Here is a 22,706-nt window from a genome sequence, read left to right on the forward strand (position 1 = left end):
ATGTCATCCACCAGATACAAGAAGGACAAGGAGATCATAGCGGAATACGAGACCCAAGTGAAAGGTGCGGCGCGTATCTGGCTTTTTTTTTGTGCGCGGGGCGCGCGCATTGTCTGTGCTGAGCTCGCCCGTTGATCGCATCCCGTGTTTTCATTTTACTCCTGTTTCTTTTCTTTTCTTTACAGTAGGTTAAAGGGAATTCACCGACGTGTGAATGTTCCGCGGTGAAACATAGCCACAGCAGCGTGAGACTCGCGCTCCTTCAGATGACAAGTAAACCGTGACAGTCAATCCAATGACACGAAACCCTTCTTTTTTTTTTTATCCCCACGTTTTCTTCTTTTGCTCCTTTGCAAAGACTATAGCTTCACAAATTCATCAGCAGCCGGTGGGATTTCTTCCCGCTGATTGTTAATTTGTCACGGTTTGGTTGCAGGGTTGTGCTTCTTGCAGGCTTTGTTGCTGGGTAAGATGATCAGTGTTGGAAACAGTGCAGGATGGAGGTCTGCCTGCTTTATTGCCCCTCATTCTTTCATATATATTGGGGCCCGATTTGGCTTGTTGTGGCAGTCAGGGGGAGATGCAAAAGACGTATATCTTGCACTCAATGTTTATTAGCGTTCTATGTGCTAATTTCTAAAATGTTTAATGAAGTTCCACTCGTATGTGGCAACATAGATAATAGTCAGAGTTAATTTTTTGATTGAATGAGGAGTAACTCTTAGTACTATGTGTTGTTTTTCACCCCAATGTTTATCCCCAGCTTTGTGTGTGTCATCTTCCTATGTCAGTATTGCATATCAGTGTTTAAAAAAAAAATTCTTAAATGTACATTTGTGAGCTTAATATACTATACAAAATGTGAAAGGTACTCTCGATGAAATATATTTCTGATGAGGTTTGTTAAAAACGATGAGAAAACAACACAGATGGTTCTGGCTAAGAGGGAACAATTTACCAAAGCTGGGTTGGATTCAGTCTCAAGGTCTTGGCTGATTACCAGCTCAGTGCCTGTGGTTTTACTTTGGTTGACTCTGTGGGATTTTAGCAGATCACCCTTTACATCACATAGCAGCCTTTGGATGCTTGATGTATCAGAAGTGCAAATTATTGGACATAAAAGACATTCCTGTTTGTGTAGACATTCATTAGATTTTTTATTTTTTTTTATTTTTTTAAATTAGAAAACATTCCCCTCCTTGTGTTTGGGGACTTGTCAATCTGCCAGGGCTTGTCTAATTCACTTGCACTCCACTTTACTGCAGGCATTTTTTGTTTTGTTTTGTTTTGTTATTCAGGCATCATTTATTCAGTTTAGATCTCACTGTGTCATGTGAGAGTAGCTCATATTTCAAATTTGAAGCTCTGTCTGGTGCCTCTTTGCATTAGATTGGGTCATTTAGTTGTGTGAGGAAGAAGGATGTTGATTTATGGAGAATGGTGCCTTGTTCTCATTCACAGCTGGTGTGTTGCATACCCTACAGACAACAGAAGACTCTGCACTTTAAATCCATGGCCACAAAACAATGGCAATGTTCTGACTTAAACCAGGCAGTCAGTAAATGGTAATGAAATTCAGATTGGAAATTGCACCTGTCTCATTCTGAGTTATTGCATTGTGGTTAATGTGTACATGGCAGAAGAGGCCAAATCATCAGTGGCATTGATTCAGTCAGAACAAGATGGAAGACTTGTTTTATTATGTATGAGGACTAATACCCATATGACAAAATAGGAAATTCTTGGTTTCACCAAGTATTAACAACAAAGAAGATATTTTTTTCATGGATCAATATTGCCATTAAATAAAGATTAAATTCCCCCGTGTAAGAAAGTGTTCTCATAAACCACTGTCCTGAATGAATTCCTGACAATCCTTGAGAGTGGCTGCTAAAGCCAGGGACTCTGAAGGACCCTTGGAGATGTTGTTCACTTTAGCCAAGCTGTTCAGCTGCTGGATTTTTGCATTAGCATGTCAATAGTGAGGATCCATACACCAGAGAGAGAAAGACTGAGTGAGGACCTTGGACTCTGTTTGTAGACGGCCACTGTGCAGTTGTCGGACTGCAGCTCGGCCTCCTCCTTTTTACCGTTTTATTGGCTGATTATGAAGTGGGCTCAACCATCAGCAGGTGTGAGACATTTACAATGGGAACTTCACAGATACACCAGCTCCTCCCTATTATTTATGTATACATTTGTGTTTTAAAAGAATTGTGTTGTAGTTTAGCGGGCTTTCAAATCAAACCTCAATGCTGTCTTTGAGAGGACTTATTTTATCTGGTTTTATGGCTTTATTGTATTGTATTTTGACCCAAGGGAGAGGAGTTTCCCTGAATTCAACTCTGCAATGAATCTTCAATGCTCAGGTTTGACTGTATTGCATTTCTTTGTTACGGCCATTTTCCTTCATACTGTCTCAGTATATCAGTAATTTACTGCACATTTGTGTAATGTTTAGCACAGAAAATCCCATCAGTTTGAGTCCTTACCAGGCTTTTCTATAGAGTTTACTTGTCCTGTCTGTGTTTTTTTTCAATTTCCCGAGTAGTCTGATTTCCAACTACTGTGATTAACTGGCAACCTGTCCAGCGTGTATCCTGCCCATAGCCCTTAGGATCTTTCAGCAGTGCTTTGTGATAGAAGGGTATAAAATTTTATTAGGGCTGCACAATATATCTGAAATTTTTCGCCCTCACAATATCCACACTATCAACATGTAAACTGAAAAAGATTGAAATGTGCTACATGCACTGTGAACTCACTATGTCAACATATTTGGCCAAGCAGCTAGAGCTCTTCTGCCTATAGAAAAAGCTAAAACCATAAAACCAAAATCCTAAAAAAAAAAAAGTGGCAGTTTCATCTGGTTAAAATAGGATCCAATGAGAAAAAGACCACTATCGTTTGGAAGAACAAATCCTAAAACATTTCACTAACATTATGCAGTTTATGAAGAATTTCATTGTGATCACTCGCTTCAATTGAGTTTAGTCCAAATGCATATGGACAAATCCACGTGTATCTTATTTCTGGTTTCTTCATTCATTAATGGAAGCCATTTATGTACAACTTTTATTGGCAGTAATTTCATAGTTGTAATGATTATTACTCTGATTGACTCAATACATCCAAACAGGCTTGGAGACAGACACACATTGCTCATATAACCTTTGGAACAGCACAGTAAAGTGTCATTCAGTAGAATTGCAGGTTTAATGTGATGCAGATTACTTGTGACTTCCATTTGTTTCTCCATGTTTTCTCAGATTGCAAATAACGGCTCTGATCAGAAAAATTAATGCAGCTCCCGCTCACGCAAAATGTTCACTTTCCTCCAGAGATGCACATTAATGCCCACCCACACTGGGCAGACACCTGAGGTGATTGTGCAAAAGAAGCATGTTCTTACACCTCTGGGGTCAGGTTTGCTTTTGTCATTCATTGTTAGTCTCCACTTTACCCAGACTAAATGCAAACAAATTCAAATATCCTGATGGATATATCACTTTTGATGGCACACCATTAATTCAAATGTTACAGCATCATGAATGAAATATTCCATTCAAGTTCCAACGTCAATTTGCCTGATATTTTTAAACTAGCTTGTGGTTTATTTCCTCCCAAGACACTGTTATTAACAGAAACATATCAAATAAATTGTAAAATGTCTGGTTAGATGTTATTATGTATATTATGTGAGACACCATACGTGTGCGTGTGTGTTTGTTGTTGCTGCAAGCCGAGCAGAGTGACTGAGCACTTATATGCTAGAAAAGGCTGTTTCGTGATGTTTGCACAACAACAATCATCACTGAATATAACCTCACTGTACTCCCTGCAAATTGACACCAGTTGAATTGGCATTTTGTGCACACTGTTTTATCAGTGATGTGTACTGATCAGCCGACGCTGGTAGTGTGTCTGAATGCCATGTTTCTTTATTCATCATAATGAGATTTGGTTAGTTACCAATCAAGGTCCCACAGAGCAGCAGGAAGCTGACGATGTAGCAGCTGACATGTTCAGGGTTGAAGAAATGGTCGCACTTAGTCAGTGTCTGATGATCCTCCAGCTGCCCGGTTGTTTGGCCAACCAAGGAAAAACATCTACTGGCTGTTATTAAGGAAGAATCATCCTCATGAGTGGGACAGCCTGTTTATTCTGTGGTCCAATAAATGTTGGACTTTTTTCAGGTTTGGTTTGTTTGTGTGAAGAGGCAGCGATAAGTCAGGGAAAGGAGGAAACACAAACATTCCGTAAACTTGTCCAGTGAATGTTTATATTCAATAAAGCACTTTATCATGCAAATAGAAATATTTTTTTTGAAAAGATACACAAAAAAATACAAATTGTATTTGTCCAAGGTGTGGAAATAGTTTAGGTAAGTTTAAAGACTCAGAAAAAATGGATAACATCAAAAGGCCCAGTTAAAAAAGGTCATAAAATCCAACTGTGTGCTCCTCTTCTAACTAATCAACAGTTTTATGTCAAATATCACAATCATGACTTTACTACTGGCATCTTCACATTTTAAACTCAAATTCGACGAACCACATGGTGACTTTTTCTTTCTCTGGCCAAAATAGTAATGTTGAGTTCACTGGCATATTTTACAATGTGTTTTTCCACATTATATGATGTTTTTGTTGAAGGCTGTGATGGCAAATAAAAGCATTTTTGGTAAGTATTTAACCATTGTAGCTATTGCTCTTTTTCTTTTTCAAAGACATTTTATAATTCGAATGGATTTCTATCACACTTCCATTTATTGCTTTCTTGAGACTACTTTGATACTTTTGAGCATAATTTCTGCTTGACAATTTAACAGAAATAATCATTTAAGGAGCAAGCGTCTTCTCCCCCCTCCGGGGAGACTTCCCCAAGACTTCGAAAAGCACTGTGGCATCATCCTGGCACCCGCGACTATAGTTTTGTTTCAGAGTTTGTGCAACTTTGTCCACTCTTCTCTGGTCTCTTTAAACTCGGTACGATGGACGCAGCTGTAACTCGATTCACTGAGAGTTTGTTCAAACCATTTCCAAGTATTCAGCAGCATAATTGGCCTTTCATGGAACAACGGGTCATACATGATCATTTAACACAGGCTCAGAGTAGGTTTTCAGTTAATGTGCAGACATTGATGAAGTGCACAAAGGTCCATTTAAACATAAAATGGGTTTCATTTCCTTGGCTGTTCAGTGCCAGTCGGTGGATGATTTCACTTCTCATTGAACTCCTTTGTCTTTGCAGATTTAACCTTCACTGTCTGGAAAAGTAGCTTTTAATGACATTATCTGATTAGAGGTCCAGTGTTACACTGTTGTTTGTCGGGGACTGAGGCTAAGTTTCAGACTTTCTACACATTTAATCTACAGAGTGATTGATTAGACAGACAGAATCTGTTAATCACAAAGTATTCTGTCCTCTTTTAGCCCTTTTTTTGTAATCAGTTCATCTAACAGTATTTGTAGAAGTGCAAGGTTTATGCTTGAAATATTGTTGTATTTTATGATAGAAACCATTTTCACTACATGCTCGCCCGCATATGAAGATTTTGTGAAGTCTCGGTGTCAAACATGAAAGAAGGGAAATGAGCAAATGTCACTTTGACAAAGTTGTGAAATAGCTGATGGAAAAAAAAACTGTTAGAAAAAAAATGTATATCTTGATTTCAAGAAGGACTTCCTGCTGAGAAAAAACTCTTCCTGTTAGAGGGAGGGTTTTTTTCTTTCTTTTTTGCCACCATCACTTATGCTTACTCATGTGGACTTGTTGGGTTCTTTGCTGTAAAAAGCACCTAGAAATGACTGTTCTATTTGGTGCTATATAAATAAAGTTCAATTGAATTGAATTGAGAGACTGTAACCTTAGAAACTTAGGAAATAGGGCACCTTTACAGAAATAACTGAAGCAATAGTTTGAAGAAGTTAGTATTTGGTAACGTAATTAGTTTAGGTCTTTCACTGTAGGCCTGGGACCTGTCAGATTAACTTTATCATGTATCGGTGTCCCACAATAGACTTTAGATAATTACGGAGTACACCTATTTGCAGCTCCCAAATCCCTCTCATGCAGCGCTGGTGGCAGAAATAGAAGCATATGTGGCACAGTCTCGCTATTGGCTATTCGGAGTGCAAATCCGTGCTATATAGAAATGTGCTAATGAAAAGTTTACTGTAAGACTACAACAAACAATTATTCCCAGTAGCAGTTATTCTGCAATGTATACTCACTCAGTAAGATCGAATATGTTTTTTTGTGGGATCAATAGCCCCAAACACCCACATTGCTGTCACTGTAGATGCTGAAAGGCAGAAAAGGGGAGGTGAAAGGGTATTTTCTTGCTGTTTGCAATGCTGGATCAAACTTTAAATGTGGGTCACAAGACAGGACAAACAAAGGTGGCATGTACTGTGTCTCCTCTGATTTTCACCTTTTCTGTACCTCGTTTCACTTTGAGCCAGTAAAACACCAATCTGCTTTTGCTTAAGTGTTTTGGGAAGCATGCACAATAATTACAGCTAAATACTGTTAAAAGAATTCAATCACTTAAACACTAAATATCTTGGTGCATTCCTGCATACTCTGTGCTGAGGGAGCTTTGTTCTTCATTATTTTGTAATCAGTGCTCTGAGGAAGGTGGGAAATTCATTTGTATTGCTTTGATCAGAGGCTGCCGCTGTGTGCTTACTTTATCACCTCCAATTCTCAGATTTACTCAATTTGTCGTAGTGCACACAAACAGCACATGCGTCTTTACTCAGCGCTGTCACCTATCCACATCTATCACATTCCACCTCTCCTCCAATAAGCTGCTCCTGGGGGACTGGTGCACGCCCATGTTGCCATGGAGACACCTCTCAGCCCGGTCCTGCAGAGTTGGATGCTGGATACAGAGAATGGGAGACAGCGAGACTGTTAAAGGATGTTTCCCAAGCTCATGATTGGGCTTCCCTGAAGTATACACCATGATGGTATATGAGAAGGGATGATCAGGAGGTCAAGGACGATATTTCTGTTTTTTGAACAGTGAATCAGAGCAATTATTTAATGTCTTTGTTATAATTGGGTTTTGTCCTCCACAATGTGCAGTGAGTCTTCTACAATCACATTGGTTATCACATATTTGTTTCAGATGAAAAGAAAGTTTGAGGTAACATAAATATGTGTTGCATGAGAATTAGAATACGAAAAGAAATACAAGGGGAAGATAACGCTCTTAACATCATTAAGTTTTTCACAGTAGAATTGATTTTTGATTTTGAAAGAAAGAACAGCCAACAGAAAATCCAATAAACCAGCAGATAATTGGGAAGGTCGACCCACAGACTGACAGGTGACATCATGCTGAAGGAGGCTCCATCAGCTCATCTCTGTGCAGCCATTGATTGGTCTCAGCTTTTGTTGTCTTATCTTTGACTACATGTGCTGCTGCACAGCCTGAGCTGAAGAGGGGCCAGGCGAGATAGGGACTAACTGAGAAGAACCAGCACTGACATGAGGAGCATGCCCTCATGAATCCAAAATTGTGTTAATCATTAGAGGATTAAAACAGGACACAGAAGTGGGAGATTAGCTCAGTGGCTGGAACTCATATAACGAGACTCACTATGCGGGAGAGAGAGAGTGAATTAAGGTCTGGATAAGGGTTGCAGTTGTCTGTGTGTCTTCTTTTCAGTTGAATTTGGCTCTGCAGAGAACAGCCCAGATACTGCAGAGCTGAGTTGGGGATTAAGTTAGACAAAATTGGCTCAGAGTTGCTTTTGTGAGCAGTGTGTGTGCATGTGTGTTGGAACATTGTACTTGTGTGTTGCTGCATGGTGATGTAAATGCCTAAAGACATTATTTTCAAAGTATTTAATACCGTCTGAGACTGGTTATGATTTATAATTTATACTAAATGCACAGAGAGGTACGTAGTCCTTGCGTCAACACTTGCTGCACTAATATGAGTTCAATCCCATTTTCAAACCCCTTATTTGTATACACTGCTGACTGTAACTGAGAATGGTAACCATGACACTCCGTTATATGGCAGCTCGTATTTTAGTTTTATTATCCTGCGGTGGGGTGATCTATCTCTCCTGCTCCTCCCAGGTCCGACTTCCCCTGCTGCCCTCAGCATGCTCTGCAGAAAATCCCTCTCATTCACTGCACTCCAGTTTTATCTCGGCCTCATTGCGTCAAAGTGTCACATGGTCTTCCCAAACAGCCCCCTTGCAGTAAAATACTGCACCAGTGCATTGCCTCCGGTGTCCTTAATTGACTCCTGAACAAACTGCAAGTCTTATCTTTTTAACTACATTGAACACTATAATGTCAGATGGTTGGTATGTGAACAGAAACAAGACATTTCAAAAGTTGTTTGTTAATTTGATATTTTTGTTAATGTTTCCGAATCCGTTTTCAAACTTAGTCACATTTTGCCCAAGGCAGACCTCAAATGAAGCCTACGGGATAGGAGGACTTCAGGTGAATAGGGAAACTTTAACCGAAATGTTGTGTAAACACTCAAGCATCTGAAAGAAATGTGGCTATAAAATGTGTCTATATCCTCCAAAGAAAAATGTTTAAATAGCAGGTACTATTCTATGTCAGGTGAATTTATTCTTACTCTGTCAAAGTAGTAAAAAAAAAAAGTTGATACAGTACTTTTTGCCATGAAATTCCATACACATGTTGAATGACTATTATGGATACGCAAATCATTTCCTTGAATTTCACATGCGTGAGGAACAGTCAGACGACCCTGCAAGCGAGGTCTCCAGTGCAGTTTTTTTTAATCCAGAGGACTCGACTTTACCTGCATATTGAGTTCCACAACAATCATGCAAACATTGGAGTATTTTGGTGCCTTCTCCTAAGAGACATGTGACTGATAAAATCTGATGTGATTAGCAGAAATACAGGTGGGAATATTGCAAACTAATGTTGTATTCAGTGATAAAGGGCACAGCATATAAATAATCATAAAAAAAGCAATAAAATATTATGTAATTTGCTTGATGGAATACAAATCAACTGAAAGCTAACGTCCAACTGTTATTAACCTCGTTTGTTTTTTTTTAAAGCACTCTATGAAACATTTTTAACAGAATTCAACAGAGATGACTGTTATGGCTGATACTTTGGAGAAAAAATGCTACAAAAGTAACGTCGACCAATCCCTCATTTCACGGAAGAAAGCCAGAATATCTGTGTGCTGTAACGCAGCTGTCAGTGCAGGATTATGTCGGTGGGGGTCAAAGTTCAGAGATGTCCCACATCCTGCGATTGTTCTGAGGTTTTCCTGTTCAGAAGTAGAAGAGACAAGTGCCCGCTGTGCCTTCAGTTCCTGTCCATAATTGTTAGAGGATAAATGAGACTGTAAAACAGGTGTACAATGTCGGAGCCCATATAATCAAGATGAAAAAACTCAACTCAACAATGTAAAGTGTCTGTTATTTTCATGTTTCACAGACAGCAGCTCTGGCGAAGCTGTTTGGGTATTTGCAGGCGGAAAACCGATACATATTAGTCAAATTACCATGAATAAATGTATATCTGCAGACACGCACATTCTATTTTCCAACAAACGTTCAAGTCATTAAACAACATTTAAAAACAAATTAATTATGCTTCAGTTATTTGCAGCTTTTGATTTGGGCATCTAAGTCGGTTATGTCAAAGTATTTAAGGAGCCATAATTAGAACTGTTGTTACATGAATGCACCCTTTCAGGATTTACTGTTTGGAAAACATTATTGCGATGCTTGAGGTTAAATTAGAAGCTTTAATTATAGATGAAGGATCAAACAGCTTAGGCACAGTGTTTGGTATTATTAAACAACAAGTGAAATATACAGGCAAAAACAATAGATGCACATTTCAGAGGATTTGTTTTCATTACTTATAAATGAACCAGTGTCAAAAAGTCTAGATTAGACTTGGCTTTATAAGCAAAATTAGATTATAAAGCTGCTGTGTATTGGTCATTCAATTACAAACTGCTCAAAAACCTTCAGGGGAAAATCTATTCTTCATATAGTTCTCCCGCTTTTTTGATCCCATTGTTTCATCTGCTTCAGGCTTGCCCCCCTCCTGTGCCCCTCTTTTGTCTGATGATAACCCCCACCTTCTGACAAAAAGGAGATCTCTCGCTCTCTCGCTCTCTCTCTCTCTCTCTCTCTCTTATCTCTCTTTCTCTCTCAATAGAAACACACAGCGTCATCACAGTCGGTCTGCAACAGATATTACCTACATGCCTAATCAAGCATCAACAAAGTGGTTTGACTTGCTCACTGTGAATCAGGGGAGTTGTGTTCTTGGTAGGACGCCCAGACAGTCCCACCTAAACTGTGGTACTCCCCCATCTGTTGCCCAAGAGTGTGATAATAAACACGTCTTTCTTTCAAATGACAGATTAACAGCTTCAAATATGCCTGTAGGATAAAACCTCGTGCTCTTTGCTTTTGAAATTAACTCTAAAATCATAAATCTATTTAATGTCTCAATTATATTTAAGCAACAAAACCATCTTTATGAAAGCCAGAGCAGCTAAGCTGAAAGTGGGGCATCCATGTTTAGTATGTATAACCAGAAATCTGTGGGTTCAAAGCTTTATTACAGGCAGAGAAGTATAGCACGAGAGGGTGGTGTCACTTTTCAGTTGTATTGTGTGGCAAATATACCGGCAAACAATGAGAGACATTAGATTTGTTGAAACTGCAACGACTCCTTCGAGCACTACAAGGTTGAGTGCCCAACTAGCGTTTCACCTATATCATAATTGGTGGTATTTTCCCTAATTTGTTAACTAATCAGTACAAAAACTGTTATGTTTATTAGAAATATGTATTCATGCAAGAGGTGCACGTTGTTGTCATACGTAATGTTTATAAAGAAGATATATTATGTGTTCCTGCTTCTCACAAATTGAAATAAGCCAAAGAGGGGTCCTTCACTCTGAATACAACACAGCAAATGAAACTGCACATGGAGCTGGGAATACTTAGGGTGTAATTCTCCAATTGCACATGGTTTCTCAGAGGGAAGGTAGCAGTTCTGGTGTGCATGACCTATTTTTCCAATCTCATCTGTCAAAACCGTAGCTGCAGCTGGTGGTGCAGAGTTCCCTTGTTAAATGGTGTTTTTAAAAGTCCTCCCTGTCACTCATGCAAGTCGTTGTCATAATTTTTTCTGACACATTTCTTGGCTCGCCTGATTCGGCACTACTTTTTTCCTGTTAGATTAAAAGAAAAAGAAAAACAACTAAATAGTGCAAATAATGAACGCAACTCTATGCCTGGCAAAGCAAGACATTCCTGATAGGACTGAAGTAGTAAAGTCGTATCGGTCCCTGAGCTCCCTCTAAAAACTGAGCTTTAAGGCCTTCGAGATGGGAGAAGAGGGAGGCCCCTGGATGAAGGGGAGGGCTGGGACAATGGTTAACCACAGAGTGAAGCATGCTGCTCGGGGCTGAGGCCAGGCGGCACGACATCACAGGGAGAGCAGAAGGCTCCCCCACACAACACCGCTGTTTCCCCAGCAGTCAGAGCCAGCTTATATCCACCACCGGGGCTAGGCTGACCAAATTACACCCTGGATGTCCAGAAAACGCAGTGTGTGTGTCACTGCTGTGGTTTTGCCACTCAGCTGCAGTTCATCTGCCTGCACAGTGTTACTGCCTGGGTTCAAACACTTTGATTCATCCTCTCTGTATTTTGGGGGGTTTGTAACTTGCAGTGAGTCATGCTGGAGCTGAAGGATGTCACAACATACTTACTAAGAAGTACTAATGCCAAGAAGTTACATTAGGAAGTTCGATTTTCTGTTATTGCTCAAATACTTTTCCATGCAGCTCTTTTTAGAGAACGAAAACCACTGAGCAGACGGAAACCTAATTGGTCAATTCTATGCATGCAAAATAAAACATTTCTTTACAAAAAGCACAAGGACTTCTAATATTATTTTTGCACACATTTTTGTGCCTTGCAAAAAAAAAAAAATGCTAAAAATAAATAGGCACGTATGGTTGTTGATATTCATGCCCACATTTGCCTCAACAACTAAGAAATCCCTGTTTTTAATGTGACAGTAAAACAACTTCAATCTCATTTGATCAAGGAACAATTTAGAGGTGTCTTATTTCCAGAAGTTTCCTTCCTCTTTCCTCCTGTTTACAGCAGCTCCTTCTGTAAAGTGTTCTGCAGAATAGGCCTTTTGCTGTTCCTGAGTCGAGGCGATCATTGCTGCTGATGACAGCACTATAAAGAGGAATCAAGTTTCGCTTGAAGCTCCCACTGGCATCGAGGATTTGTAGTGAGCCTCGTAGCATCAGGTTCCCCGACAGAAGTGTTGCATCGTCCAATCTGAAGATTGTTTTAGCTTCTTATTCAGACACTTGGATATCACAGCACAAACACACATGGCCATATTATCAGCTTTTGTGTTTATACAGTTTTACGTGGCACTAATTGTTCTGAAGTAATTGGGGAAGAATGCACCACTGAGTATACGATTACTGATGCAAGCCAACTTGTTTGTTTGGACCATTGTGATGGACCTGCCCAAGGTGTACCCTGCGTATTGCCTGATGTCACCTGGTATAAGTGCAGCCTCTGAGATCTTAACCTGGATAAAACAACAGTATAGATATTGTGGATGTTTGTATAAGATAATAAGTGATGCGGGCTCAAGCTGTCACATGTCTTTGTAGTATTTGGAAGTGCAACAGCCTAATTTACTGGGCATAGCCTTTTTTAGACTGCAAATTGTGTGTAGATAACACTTATATGACTCATAATCAGAATCTGGAGTCAATAAGCAAAGAAATGTATAAACTTGAAGATGAGCAGAATCTGTCAGACAGCTGCTGGAATTAATTGAACACCCGTTGAACAGATGCCTCCTTTTCCTTTTTATGCCTCACCAGTGTCTCAATAATAAGAAACTACTGATGAAGTAGAGACTGGCTTTAAAGTTATGCCTATGGAAGACCAATGCATTTATTTTGACTGTAAATCTCTGACTCATGTCTTTTCTTTTTTTTTGTGTGTGGGATGGACAGAGATCCGTAACCAGCTGGTTGAGCAGTTCAAATGTCTGGAGCAGCAGTCCGAGTCTCGTATCCAGCTGCTGCAGGACCTGCAGGAGTTCTTTCGCCGCAAAGCAGAGATTGAACTGGAATACTCCCGCAGCTTGGAGAAACTGGCTGAGAGGTTCTCCTCCAAGATCCGCAGCTCCAGAGAACACCAACAGTTTAAGTGAGTTTCTCTCATCCTGGCGGCCTGACAAATATGCATGCAATCCTTACCGAAACTGTTTTGTGTATATATACATTTGTGAATTTGGAAGTGTGCGCAATTATTTTGACAGAGTGCAACAGGGCTTTCATGTTTTACTTTACCTGCTTCTGGTTTGAACACTGGCGTGTCTAAAAGCTGACTGTGGGATCAAGCTTTCACGCGAGCACAGCAACCACATTTGATCTCAGCGTGTGATTAAATAATGAAACAGGCAAGCTGTCAAATTCCAGCATGACAAGATAGTTTATTAAGGATGGTATAGTGTGCTGTACGGTGGGGAAAAAGGCCCCTATTTCATTTGCTTTTGTACGAAAACACGAGTGCAGCTTTATTATTGCTTACATTTAGAGTCCTGTTCATGTTCATGTCATATTTTCCTCAATGTCTACATCAAAAACCTGAGACTTAATTATTCATTAAGACATGGGGGATATTTATTCAGAAATATTCAAAGAAGTTACGTGCACGAGATGCAGTATAATCTGTAATATTACCAATTTGGTTAATTGCGTGAGGGATATTTGTTGGCAAAAGACACTTTTCAATTACTTGTCATTAAAGATGGAGACAGTTCGCAAAGTACTTGGTGAATTTAGTGTATTGCATAGAAGAAAACAATCTCGTGATATAAACACACATGCAGGTTATTAAACTGACATTGTAGACTAAGTAATTGCCTTTTACCTTGTTGAATGCTTTATCGATGGAACAATAATTATGTGTCATAACTACAAAGGTAACAAGAGTATAACATAAGCATGATAAAAAAAGAAGGTCAACAAATGTCAACACGTCAAACTCGGACCACCGGTTGCTTTGACCCATTTAGATTTGTAGCCCTGGAAATATACAGAAGCTTATGCAAGTACAGAAATGAGACTTAATTTGCCCTGAAATCACTACCAACACATTGGTGCTTGACTCATGCAGGGCATGAAATTGAGTTCTGCCGCTCCCAAAATCAAGCACCTCAGGCAAGTGGGTGAGATTAGTTCAGTTGGTGTTTGGGAGCATTAACCCAGCTGTGATCTGGAAGTTGATCTCAGACATAAAGTGTGCATCAGAATATAAAGTATGTATTTCAACACCAATTCTGATTCTTCCAAATGAAAATAGCAATCTTTGAATTTTAGATTTTGCTATTTTTTGGGGGGATTTTGAAACATTGAACAGAGTTTTGTGTTTTCCTTAAATTTTACACTACCTGTTGCATTAGCAGTGTTCTTGAATATAACTTAAACAAATACATAACTAAATAAATAAATGTCCTTTATTGAGACTTCTGGGAGTCGCTTGTTTGTAGATGTGCATCCTGGACAGATCATCAGCACATTTCAGAGAAATTCAGTTGAGTCACACACATGCTCACATTCACATGTACAGGCGATTTAAAGGAACCAACTTGAACCGAATGCCTGCAGTTGTACAGAAAGGCCTGGAAGCCCATTCCAGACTCAAACTAACCCTAACCCTCCTGCAGTGAGAGATGAGTGTTAACCATTACACAATCGTGCAATTCATTGTTTATAACTTAAACCCCTGTAATGTTATTAAACATGAAAGACTTTTTATTATTAAGGTATTCTATATATTGATGTGTAAAAAGCCTACAAATAGTATATTGTTTAAGTGTATTAGTCTGGGAGCATTATGAGAAGACTATCATTTGTGAAAGGATTAATTGCACCCAATCAATCCTCTTATTGTTATGTCTCTATATATTATTAAATAGCTGGTAATGCTGCATCAGAGAATAAGAAGCCTTTTAATATTCTAGCTTCCCTCAGTAACTCTCAGTTTTATGCAGTTGCATAAATGAGGCTCTTTTTTCTTTGAAAACTTTGAAGCCATGTTTGGAGGTACAGTTTGAAGACAAAACATCATGCCTCGACTTCAAATTTACTTTATACACGATGTCACAAGCAAGTTCATGAGAAGCTTTTTTAAACTGTCGTTACAGCATGTGCACATGTGGGGGATGCAGGAGAGTGATGTTTGTGTGAAGTGAAAGAGGATTTGACCGGATAATTGGATCCAGCTGTGTGAGACGAGTCAGGTTTCGTTCTGACGACAGACTTGGCTGATATTCAACAGAGCTGCACTGCTGCTGCTGCAACACACCAGCTTAACCTTTGGACTGAACAGTTGATCTTATCCACGCAGTGAGGAGGAGGAGGAGGTGTTGGAAAGGCACACCTAATTCTGGGACACATGTTCACATAATGCTTTACACTGCGAAGATCACTGTGTCTTTACAAAGACCATGGATACAGACACACACATGAACTTGTGCAGATGCAGAGTCATAAAATTGTTACTACACAAACAGCCAAGTTGTTAATGGCATAACAATATTGTGAAAATATTTTAACCTGGATGTTTCAAGATGGTGCAGTTTGAAGCATTCTTGGATCACAGTGATAATCTCCCTCGTTGTGGTTGGGTGTTTACTGGGTATTCATCCCACAGTTCAAAAACATGAATTCAAGCTTATTTGGTGTCTGTAAAATTGCCCGCAGGAGTGACTGTAAGTGTGTGTGACTGCATGTCTCTTTGCTTTCCCTCTGACGGACTGGCAAGTTGTCCAAAGCAATCTTTTCCTTTACTCAAAGTCATCTGGGATCAGCTTCAGCCCCCGACAAGCATCAGTCAAATTCAGTTCAAACCAACAGGACATCCAAAGTAAATGGATAAACCTTTGATGAAGCTAATGAAATGTTTAAAACATCAGTGCCATGGACTCCTAACCTGCAGGCATGCAACCACAAATCCTGGTAATCAGCTGTGACTCGCCCATGACGATGCCTGCCCTCCCAGTTCCAGCTACAGTATTTAAGTTAATGATGAGTGACTAAAAGAAAATATTTGCAATTGTCGAATCAAAACATTCTTGCAGGCATGCAGCCCACTCATGCACTCAGCACCATCAAAAACACAGAATGCCTACGAATTCTGACTGTTTACACCGTGTGCACACAAGTAGGTTTTTTTTAAACTCTCTTACTTTAGAATGCTATCATACACAGTTCTTTAGGTTTTCAATAGAATAGACAGAATAGAATGCAGTATATCCTTCACTTCAGAGAGGTTCTACATAAACAACTTGGTTAAGTATGATACTACACTATTAAGAAACATGTAGGCTAAACTAAAGGGATTTTGACTAGAAAGAACTTCTATGTATCCTGGCTCCGGTCCTACAGTCTTCTGGCTGAACTCTTCCAGTGCAGATTCATTAGCTAGCTGAATGCAGTTGAATGCAGCTGTGATTTACAGCGACTGCAGCTCCAGCTATACCGCAGCAACCAGACCGAGAATCATTCTGCTCATTTACTTCACCTCATTTGCCACAGTGAAAAGAAACATTGAATGGTTACTTAGCTGCTCTGTACTCCAGTTGCAGTGCTTTTGTCATATTAGTGGATCACAGTTATGATGTAAAAATCTGATTTAAGGATAAATATTAGAGTCAAGTTGTGCAAAATTGATATGGATTATGACCAGTCTGAAAGAGATATGACAGGGTGTCAATTTGTGTTTGTTGACCCCGTAATTGCTCAAAGAAGAATAGGAGGAAAACATTGTTTTGCTTCTTAGTCATCTGAGAGCTTTAGGTTTGTGAGTTACTTTAGTTTGAATTTCCCATTCCAGAGGATTGATGTGTTTGTTCATGTCATGGTCAGTGGATACTGCTGCAGGTTCCAACATCATATATTGCACTGCATCTGTGTTCAAGCATGCGTCTCTTTTAAGGACCTCTAAAAACCATTATGCACTCCGGTTGCAATATAAACTGGTGAAATGATTTGTAGTGATACAAAGTGGTCTCGTGGTCGCCTCACAATGAGTGCATTGGTTTTCCACTGACTACTCTAGTTTCCTCTTACAGACCAGAAATGTGTGATTGAGGTTAATTGTTGACTCGAAATTGTCCTGAGGTTTGAATATGCGTGAATGTTTAATTGCATCTCTGTGTTTAATGTTAACTTGGAATTCAGGCACTAAAACACCATAGTAGACAGGCTCCCCACCTAGTGTATCTGTGTTTTTGTTAATGACTCTTCGCTGGGCTGAAGGTCAAAGGGTAAAGCAGTTTATCTCCAGACCTGGCTTTTTGGACCACGGCAGTCAATACCCTTGTCCTGTCATGTTGAAAACTCCAGCTGGAAGAAATGGGTATACAAAACATCTGCAGCTTTTCTGAGTTGTGGTTTTCCTTTTAGCTCTTGTCAAACCAACGTCTCCTGTTCAGTAATGCTGCAACATACTATGTCGTGCTTTGGCTCATGTGTCTGTGCAGCTGTGCATTATCAAATGCTGGCAGCATGCTTCCTCCGTAAAACAGGGAAGAACATTGCTAAATGTGCAAATCAGCAATGTAGCGTATTGAAGCCCTGCTTAGAAACCGTGGCAAAATGAGTATAAATGACTGAAACCAGTAGCATGTGCCTATGTGGCCCTTGTCTTTTGAAACTGTTTGGCTCTTTCTCCTTTCCTTGGATGTTTCATTGATAAGCAGCAGGCAGGCAGGGTGGAGGGGATTAAAGGCCTCATAGAGCTGAGCTGTGGTTTGATAAATACACACTTCCTTTCTTGAAATCCTGGCTCAGACACATCAGAGGCTGTGGGTGATTAGATGGTGGCATTGAGGCATGGGCACCATTCTATACAATGCTCACTTGTTCAGGGTATGCACATTATGGAGACAGCTCGCGATCAAGTTATCCCTGAATGAAAGGATTTTCGCTGCGTTTTCCTACCATGCACTCTGTCTTTGTTTCCCCTTTTGCTCACATGGTCTTTGCTTCATGGTCATCAGGTATTCTACAGATTATAGAGCTTGTTTCATTCTGACGGCAATGGGGAAGGAGAGCAGGAATCGTAAAAACCATGCAGACAGTCAGACAGTGCTTTGCAGGATGAGGCGGATGTAATAGGATGCCAGAGAGCTGCACTCTTCTCTCCTCCTCCTCTTCCTTTTCACTTCTCTAGAGACTCTCGGAGCTCATCGTTTGCCTTCTGCTGCATGTTAATGATATCCTGTGGATAAATACCGAGGGCACAGAGCCATCCTAAACCAGCTTGTTTGAAGCCTGAGAGATTAATTGACCCACAGGTTCTCGACTGATATTCATCCTTTGACGGGAAATCAGAAAAGGAGCAGTGGGAATGCAGACTTTGAGTGCCTGTGTTTTGTGATAGACACACCTTTGTTAAATTAAGACTATAGACAAGATGCTTTACAAGAAAACAGGGAGCTACATTTGGAACAATGTTAAATCCCTCCCAGAGATGTGGTGGGTACAGAGGCCTAATTACTGACCTTCTGCTCCTAATTCCTGTAAAATGAGGGCAGAAGTGAGAGGAAAGACTTCCTGTTTCCTTTGTCTTTTTCTTTCTAATGTTTCCGAGGTTGTAACCCAGACCATTAGCTATATGTACCCTTCTCGTTTTCTTCTTTAAGCATTTTTATCCTTGAATGGCTACTTTGGTATACTTAGGTTGCTCTATATGACTCATTGCCAAATATATGAAAATGCATAAAAAATAAATCTGTATTTTTTTTTAACGATTTAAATATGTGGCTCAAGGGAGGATTTGATCTATTTCTTACTTTAGGTCAAGCTGACATATCTTCAGGACAGTTTTCACAAGGGTTCATTGAAAGCTACAGTCTACAGGCTTTAAAGCCTCACTAGCTTTGCTGTACTGTCCCCAAAATGTAAATGTATTCACCTATCAAATATAATTTTTTTAATAAATTGAAATTGCTTTGATATGTATCTATTGATCTGGACACTGTATTTGTAGTCATTTTGCCATCATCAGGTTGATTTAGATATAAGTGAAATTAAATACATCATCAGAAATGTTAAGGAAATGGGATACTCAGAAAACCAAGAAGAACATGCAAACTCTCCACAGAAAGGACCCGGTTTGGTAATATGTTGGCTGTGAGGTGAGATACATGTTTTGTTGTTATAGTTCCATAATCTCCCTGTCCTGTCCCAGTGCAATTAAACACACATTAATGTAAAATAATAAATGGCAGAAGGGTTTTATCTGGGACCAAAGGTCCACAAGCATTTTAAATCATCAGAGCAAGGTGAAGGATTTATGTTTTTGTGGACAGTGTGCAGGGCTTGTAGTAAAGCTGATGCAGATATAAAAGGGACTAAAATAAGAGCTTGGCTGTGCTTTGGGATGAGATGAAGCATCAATGAGCATTTTTAAGGATTATCCAGGAGTAGAGGTGCTTCTTCCCTAAATCTCTTTACCACAAGCAGCAATTATACACAAAGGGGCAGCTTCACTTCCAGGCAGAACAGTCAGAACTGGTTCAAAATGAGAGATGATTAGACAGCAGAACTGTGCCAGAGGATTTAGTGAGAATATGTTCCTAATCCGGCTTGCAAATGTTGATGAAACACAAGTTTTTCTTGACTTTTACAGAGGTAGTGATTCGCATTGTAAACTAAATTTGGCTCCATTGTATTTTTTTATTTTTCACATGACCGTTTGAATAGGATGATGGCCGACTTGTAGCAACTGTTTTAAACAGTCCCTACATTGTTGCAATTATGAAGTGATAGTCTGAGACTATCAGACAAAGAGCATCTCGGAACACCATGCTGAGTCAGCATTGAAGAAGCAATGAAGTTTTCTAGTGAGGTTACCCTATTTATTTGTTGTTTTTTTTTCAATTCACACTAATGTTATGAGAGTGATTTGCTGATGTTTGTGCCAGGTCAGCCTGGTGTAAGTGTGTTTAGGTGCAGAGTTGAGTAAAGACATAATGGTGAAAGCACTCTGGCGAAGCTAGACATCAGCTTCATTAGATGTAATTAACATTATGGAAGCTCTCTCTGATGGGACGTCTTTGATGTTGGTGCTGCTCAACCCTTTCTTCTGCCTCACAGTGAAACACTATCCCCCACGCTGCTCTGGTTCTCTCCCTCTTGTGCTCTCATTTCCCTCCCTGTCTTTGTCTCCTCCTCAGGGTTGGCTGATTGATTAATGCTTAGATAGGATCCAGACAAGGGTATGGGCTTGAGAGGATTTGTGTGTGTGTGTGTGTGTGTGTGTGTGTGTGTGTGTGTGTGTGTGTGTGTGTGTGTGTGTGTGTGTGTGTGTGTGTGTGTGTGTGTGTGTGTGTGTGTGTGTGTGTGGCCTGATGTCTATGTGGCTGGACTTTCCTATTTCAAAGTGCTGTAGGCAGAGACAGTTTAAAGTGATTATGCAGCAATCAGGGCTCAAGCCTCTCTGGATCATTATGGTCACCAGCATTGTTAATTTAAGCAGTTGATGCTTTACTAGTCGTAGCATTGTTTGAAGTGATTTTTGTGGAGAGGAGGGTAGCATTAAGTCAGGCAACATGGGAGCAGATGAAAGGTTGTGGGATTTCATGCCATAGCAGGTTATCGATGCTTTTATGATATTTGGCGATACAGTGATCTTTTCACCAAGTGATCTAATTTTTTGCAAGCCTTAATTTAGTGCCTACAAAACTCATTTGGCACTGATTATTATGTTAAGATATAAAGACAAAACTTCAGAAACATTATCATCATGATAGTTGTTAAACATCATTGTGAGAACATTAATATATTCTTGTTTTCTTTACTCTTAGTGAGTTTTTTTTAATTATAGTTGGAAGGCCCAGTCTTACATGGTGCATGGAACAATCCTTTTACTTCATTTTCAAATAATGATCTGTTTGTGGTGTACCCATGGGTTAGATGATTGGTTGTGGTAAATTGCTATCTTGGGGCAATAGAAAGCAATGATGCCACAGAGACTAGACAACCAGGTTTTGATGCAGGGATTCCATGCATTATCAAGCGCACAGAGCACAATAAAGTAGTGGTTTACAAGTCATGGACACTCTTACACTTGAGGGTTTTACCAAAATAAAATCAAGAGCTTAAGCAGTGTTGATTTATTCAAGCTGTATGTGTTTGTCGTTTCTTTGAGTTTACTAAATACCTGTTGCAGGATTTCTCTGTGTCTCTACAGAAGGCAGTGACACCATTGTTTACTTATCCCAAACTCGGTGACCGGATCTAAAACAGAGGATATTTCAAACACTACTACTGTCATTAGTCTCAAACTCAGATGTCTCTTTCATTACTCTTTATAAAGTTCACAGTTGAAGTAGCAGGTTTTTGCAACATTATGAACAATTTCTGCTTCTGATTTAGTTAGACGGTGAACATAACTCTGTTTCACATTACTCAGATATTACTTGTCATTAAAACAAAGCAAAGACAAATGTTGGACTTGCGTTTATCTTGTTTAAATCACTAAAACGGGTCTTAATAATTGTTTCAAATGGGATCTTACTCATGGTGATTTTAGTCAAAGCCTACTTCCTGCATTTGACTTGTTTTCAATGGTAAAGATAGTCTTACAGTTTTGTATTTGTCACATTATTCCAGAAAAGACCAGCACTTGCTGTCATCAGTAAACTGCTGGTATTTGGTGCTGAACCAGACGAGACGGGAGAGCCGGGACCACGCCACTCTCAGTGACATCTACACCAACAACGTTATCGTCCGCCTGGCTCAGATCTGTGAAGACGTCATTCGCCTCTTTAAGAAGGTCAGTGAAGCAATCAGCTCACCCTCGATATTTGCTATCCCTTTATTACTGTTTCCAGTGACAATGTACAATATGCAGATGCCAAAAATCTGTTGTGGAATTGAAACATTTGACGGAATCAATACTTTCCTCAATGCCAGTTGGAAGAGTAAGGCTTACACATGGAGTTAGTAAAGTACCTGACTTGTGCATGGCGTACAGAGCAGTAAATTAGTGATGAGAAACCCGACTCCTCGAACGGACTCACGGGTTTTTGAGTCGTTCATCCAAGTGAATCGGTCATTTGAGTCATTTGAGTCATTTGATTCAGTTGCGCATGCGCACTATTTCCACCCGCTCCAGGACCTGGAGGCTCAGCTGAACTGCGACATGAACCAGGGGGAGAATCATGTGTTCATAGTAAAATGATGAAACACTTCTGAGGAAAATAAACAATAAGTACACACTAGTTTTTAGTGATCCTGGTCTCCTTATTCTAGATTATGTGTTTTGTTTTTAAGGTTTAGTTGAATCAGAAAATAAATTAGATAAATGATTAAACTGAATAAATACCTGGCATCCAGAATGGCAGATATACAGTATATATTAATGTATACATATGTTTTTATAGTTTTTTTTCTTCCAACATTCTGATTTTCTTTTTTTACTAGTATCTAATAAATAATCTAATAATAAATAATGTGACGTTCATAGGGCAGAACTAATTATAGGGGACAATATTAAATGTAACACAATACACGCTACAGTGGTATTTTAACATTGTTTATTGTGTATTTAGCCATGTATTATTCATGTATTTATCTCTACAAGCTTTGT

At 39.5% G+C, this 22,706-nt stretch overlaps 1 protein-coding gene across 1 annotated transcript in view; it reads left to right on the forward strand.

Annotated features, from left to right (window-relative positions):
- Window positions 1-22,706, forward strand: part of srgap3 (SLIT-ROBO Rho GTPase activating protein 3) — a gene marked incomplete at both ends in the record, with an annotated part of 52,105 nt that continues 29,399 nt past the window's right edge. The window contains 3 exons of the mRNA XM_080494385.1: window positions 1-64; window positions 13,052-13,247; window positions 21,728-21,890. Of these exons, the coding sequence (XP_080350511.1) occupies window positions 1-64; window positions 13,052-13,247; window positions 21,728-21,890 (423 nt within the window). The remainder of the gene's footprint in view (window positions 65-13,051; window positions 13,248-21,727; window positions 21,891-22,706) is intronic.

Source organism: Blennius ocellaris, assembly GCF_963422515.1.
Source record: "Blennius ocellaris genome assembly, chromosome: 4".
Lineage (NCBI taxonomy): Eukaryota > Metazoa > Chordata > Actinopteri > Blenniiformes > Blenniidae > Blennius > Blennius ocellaris.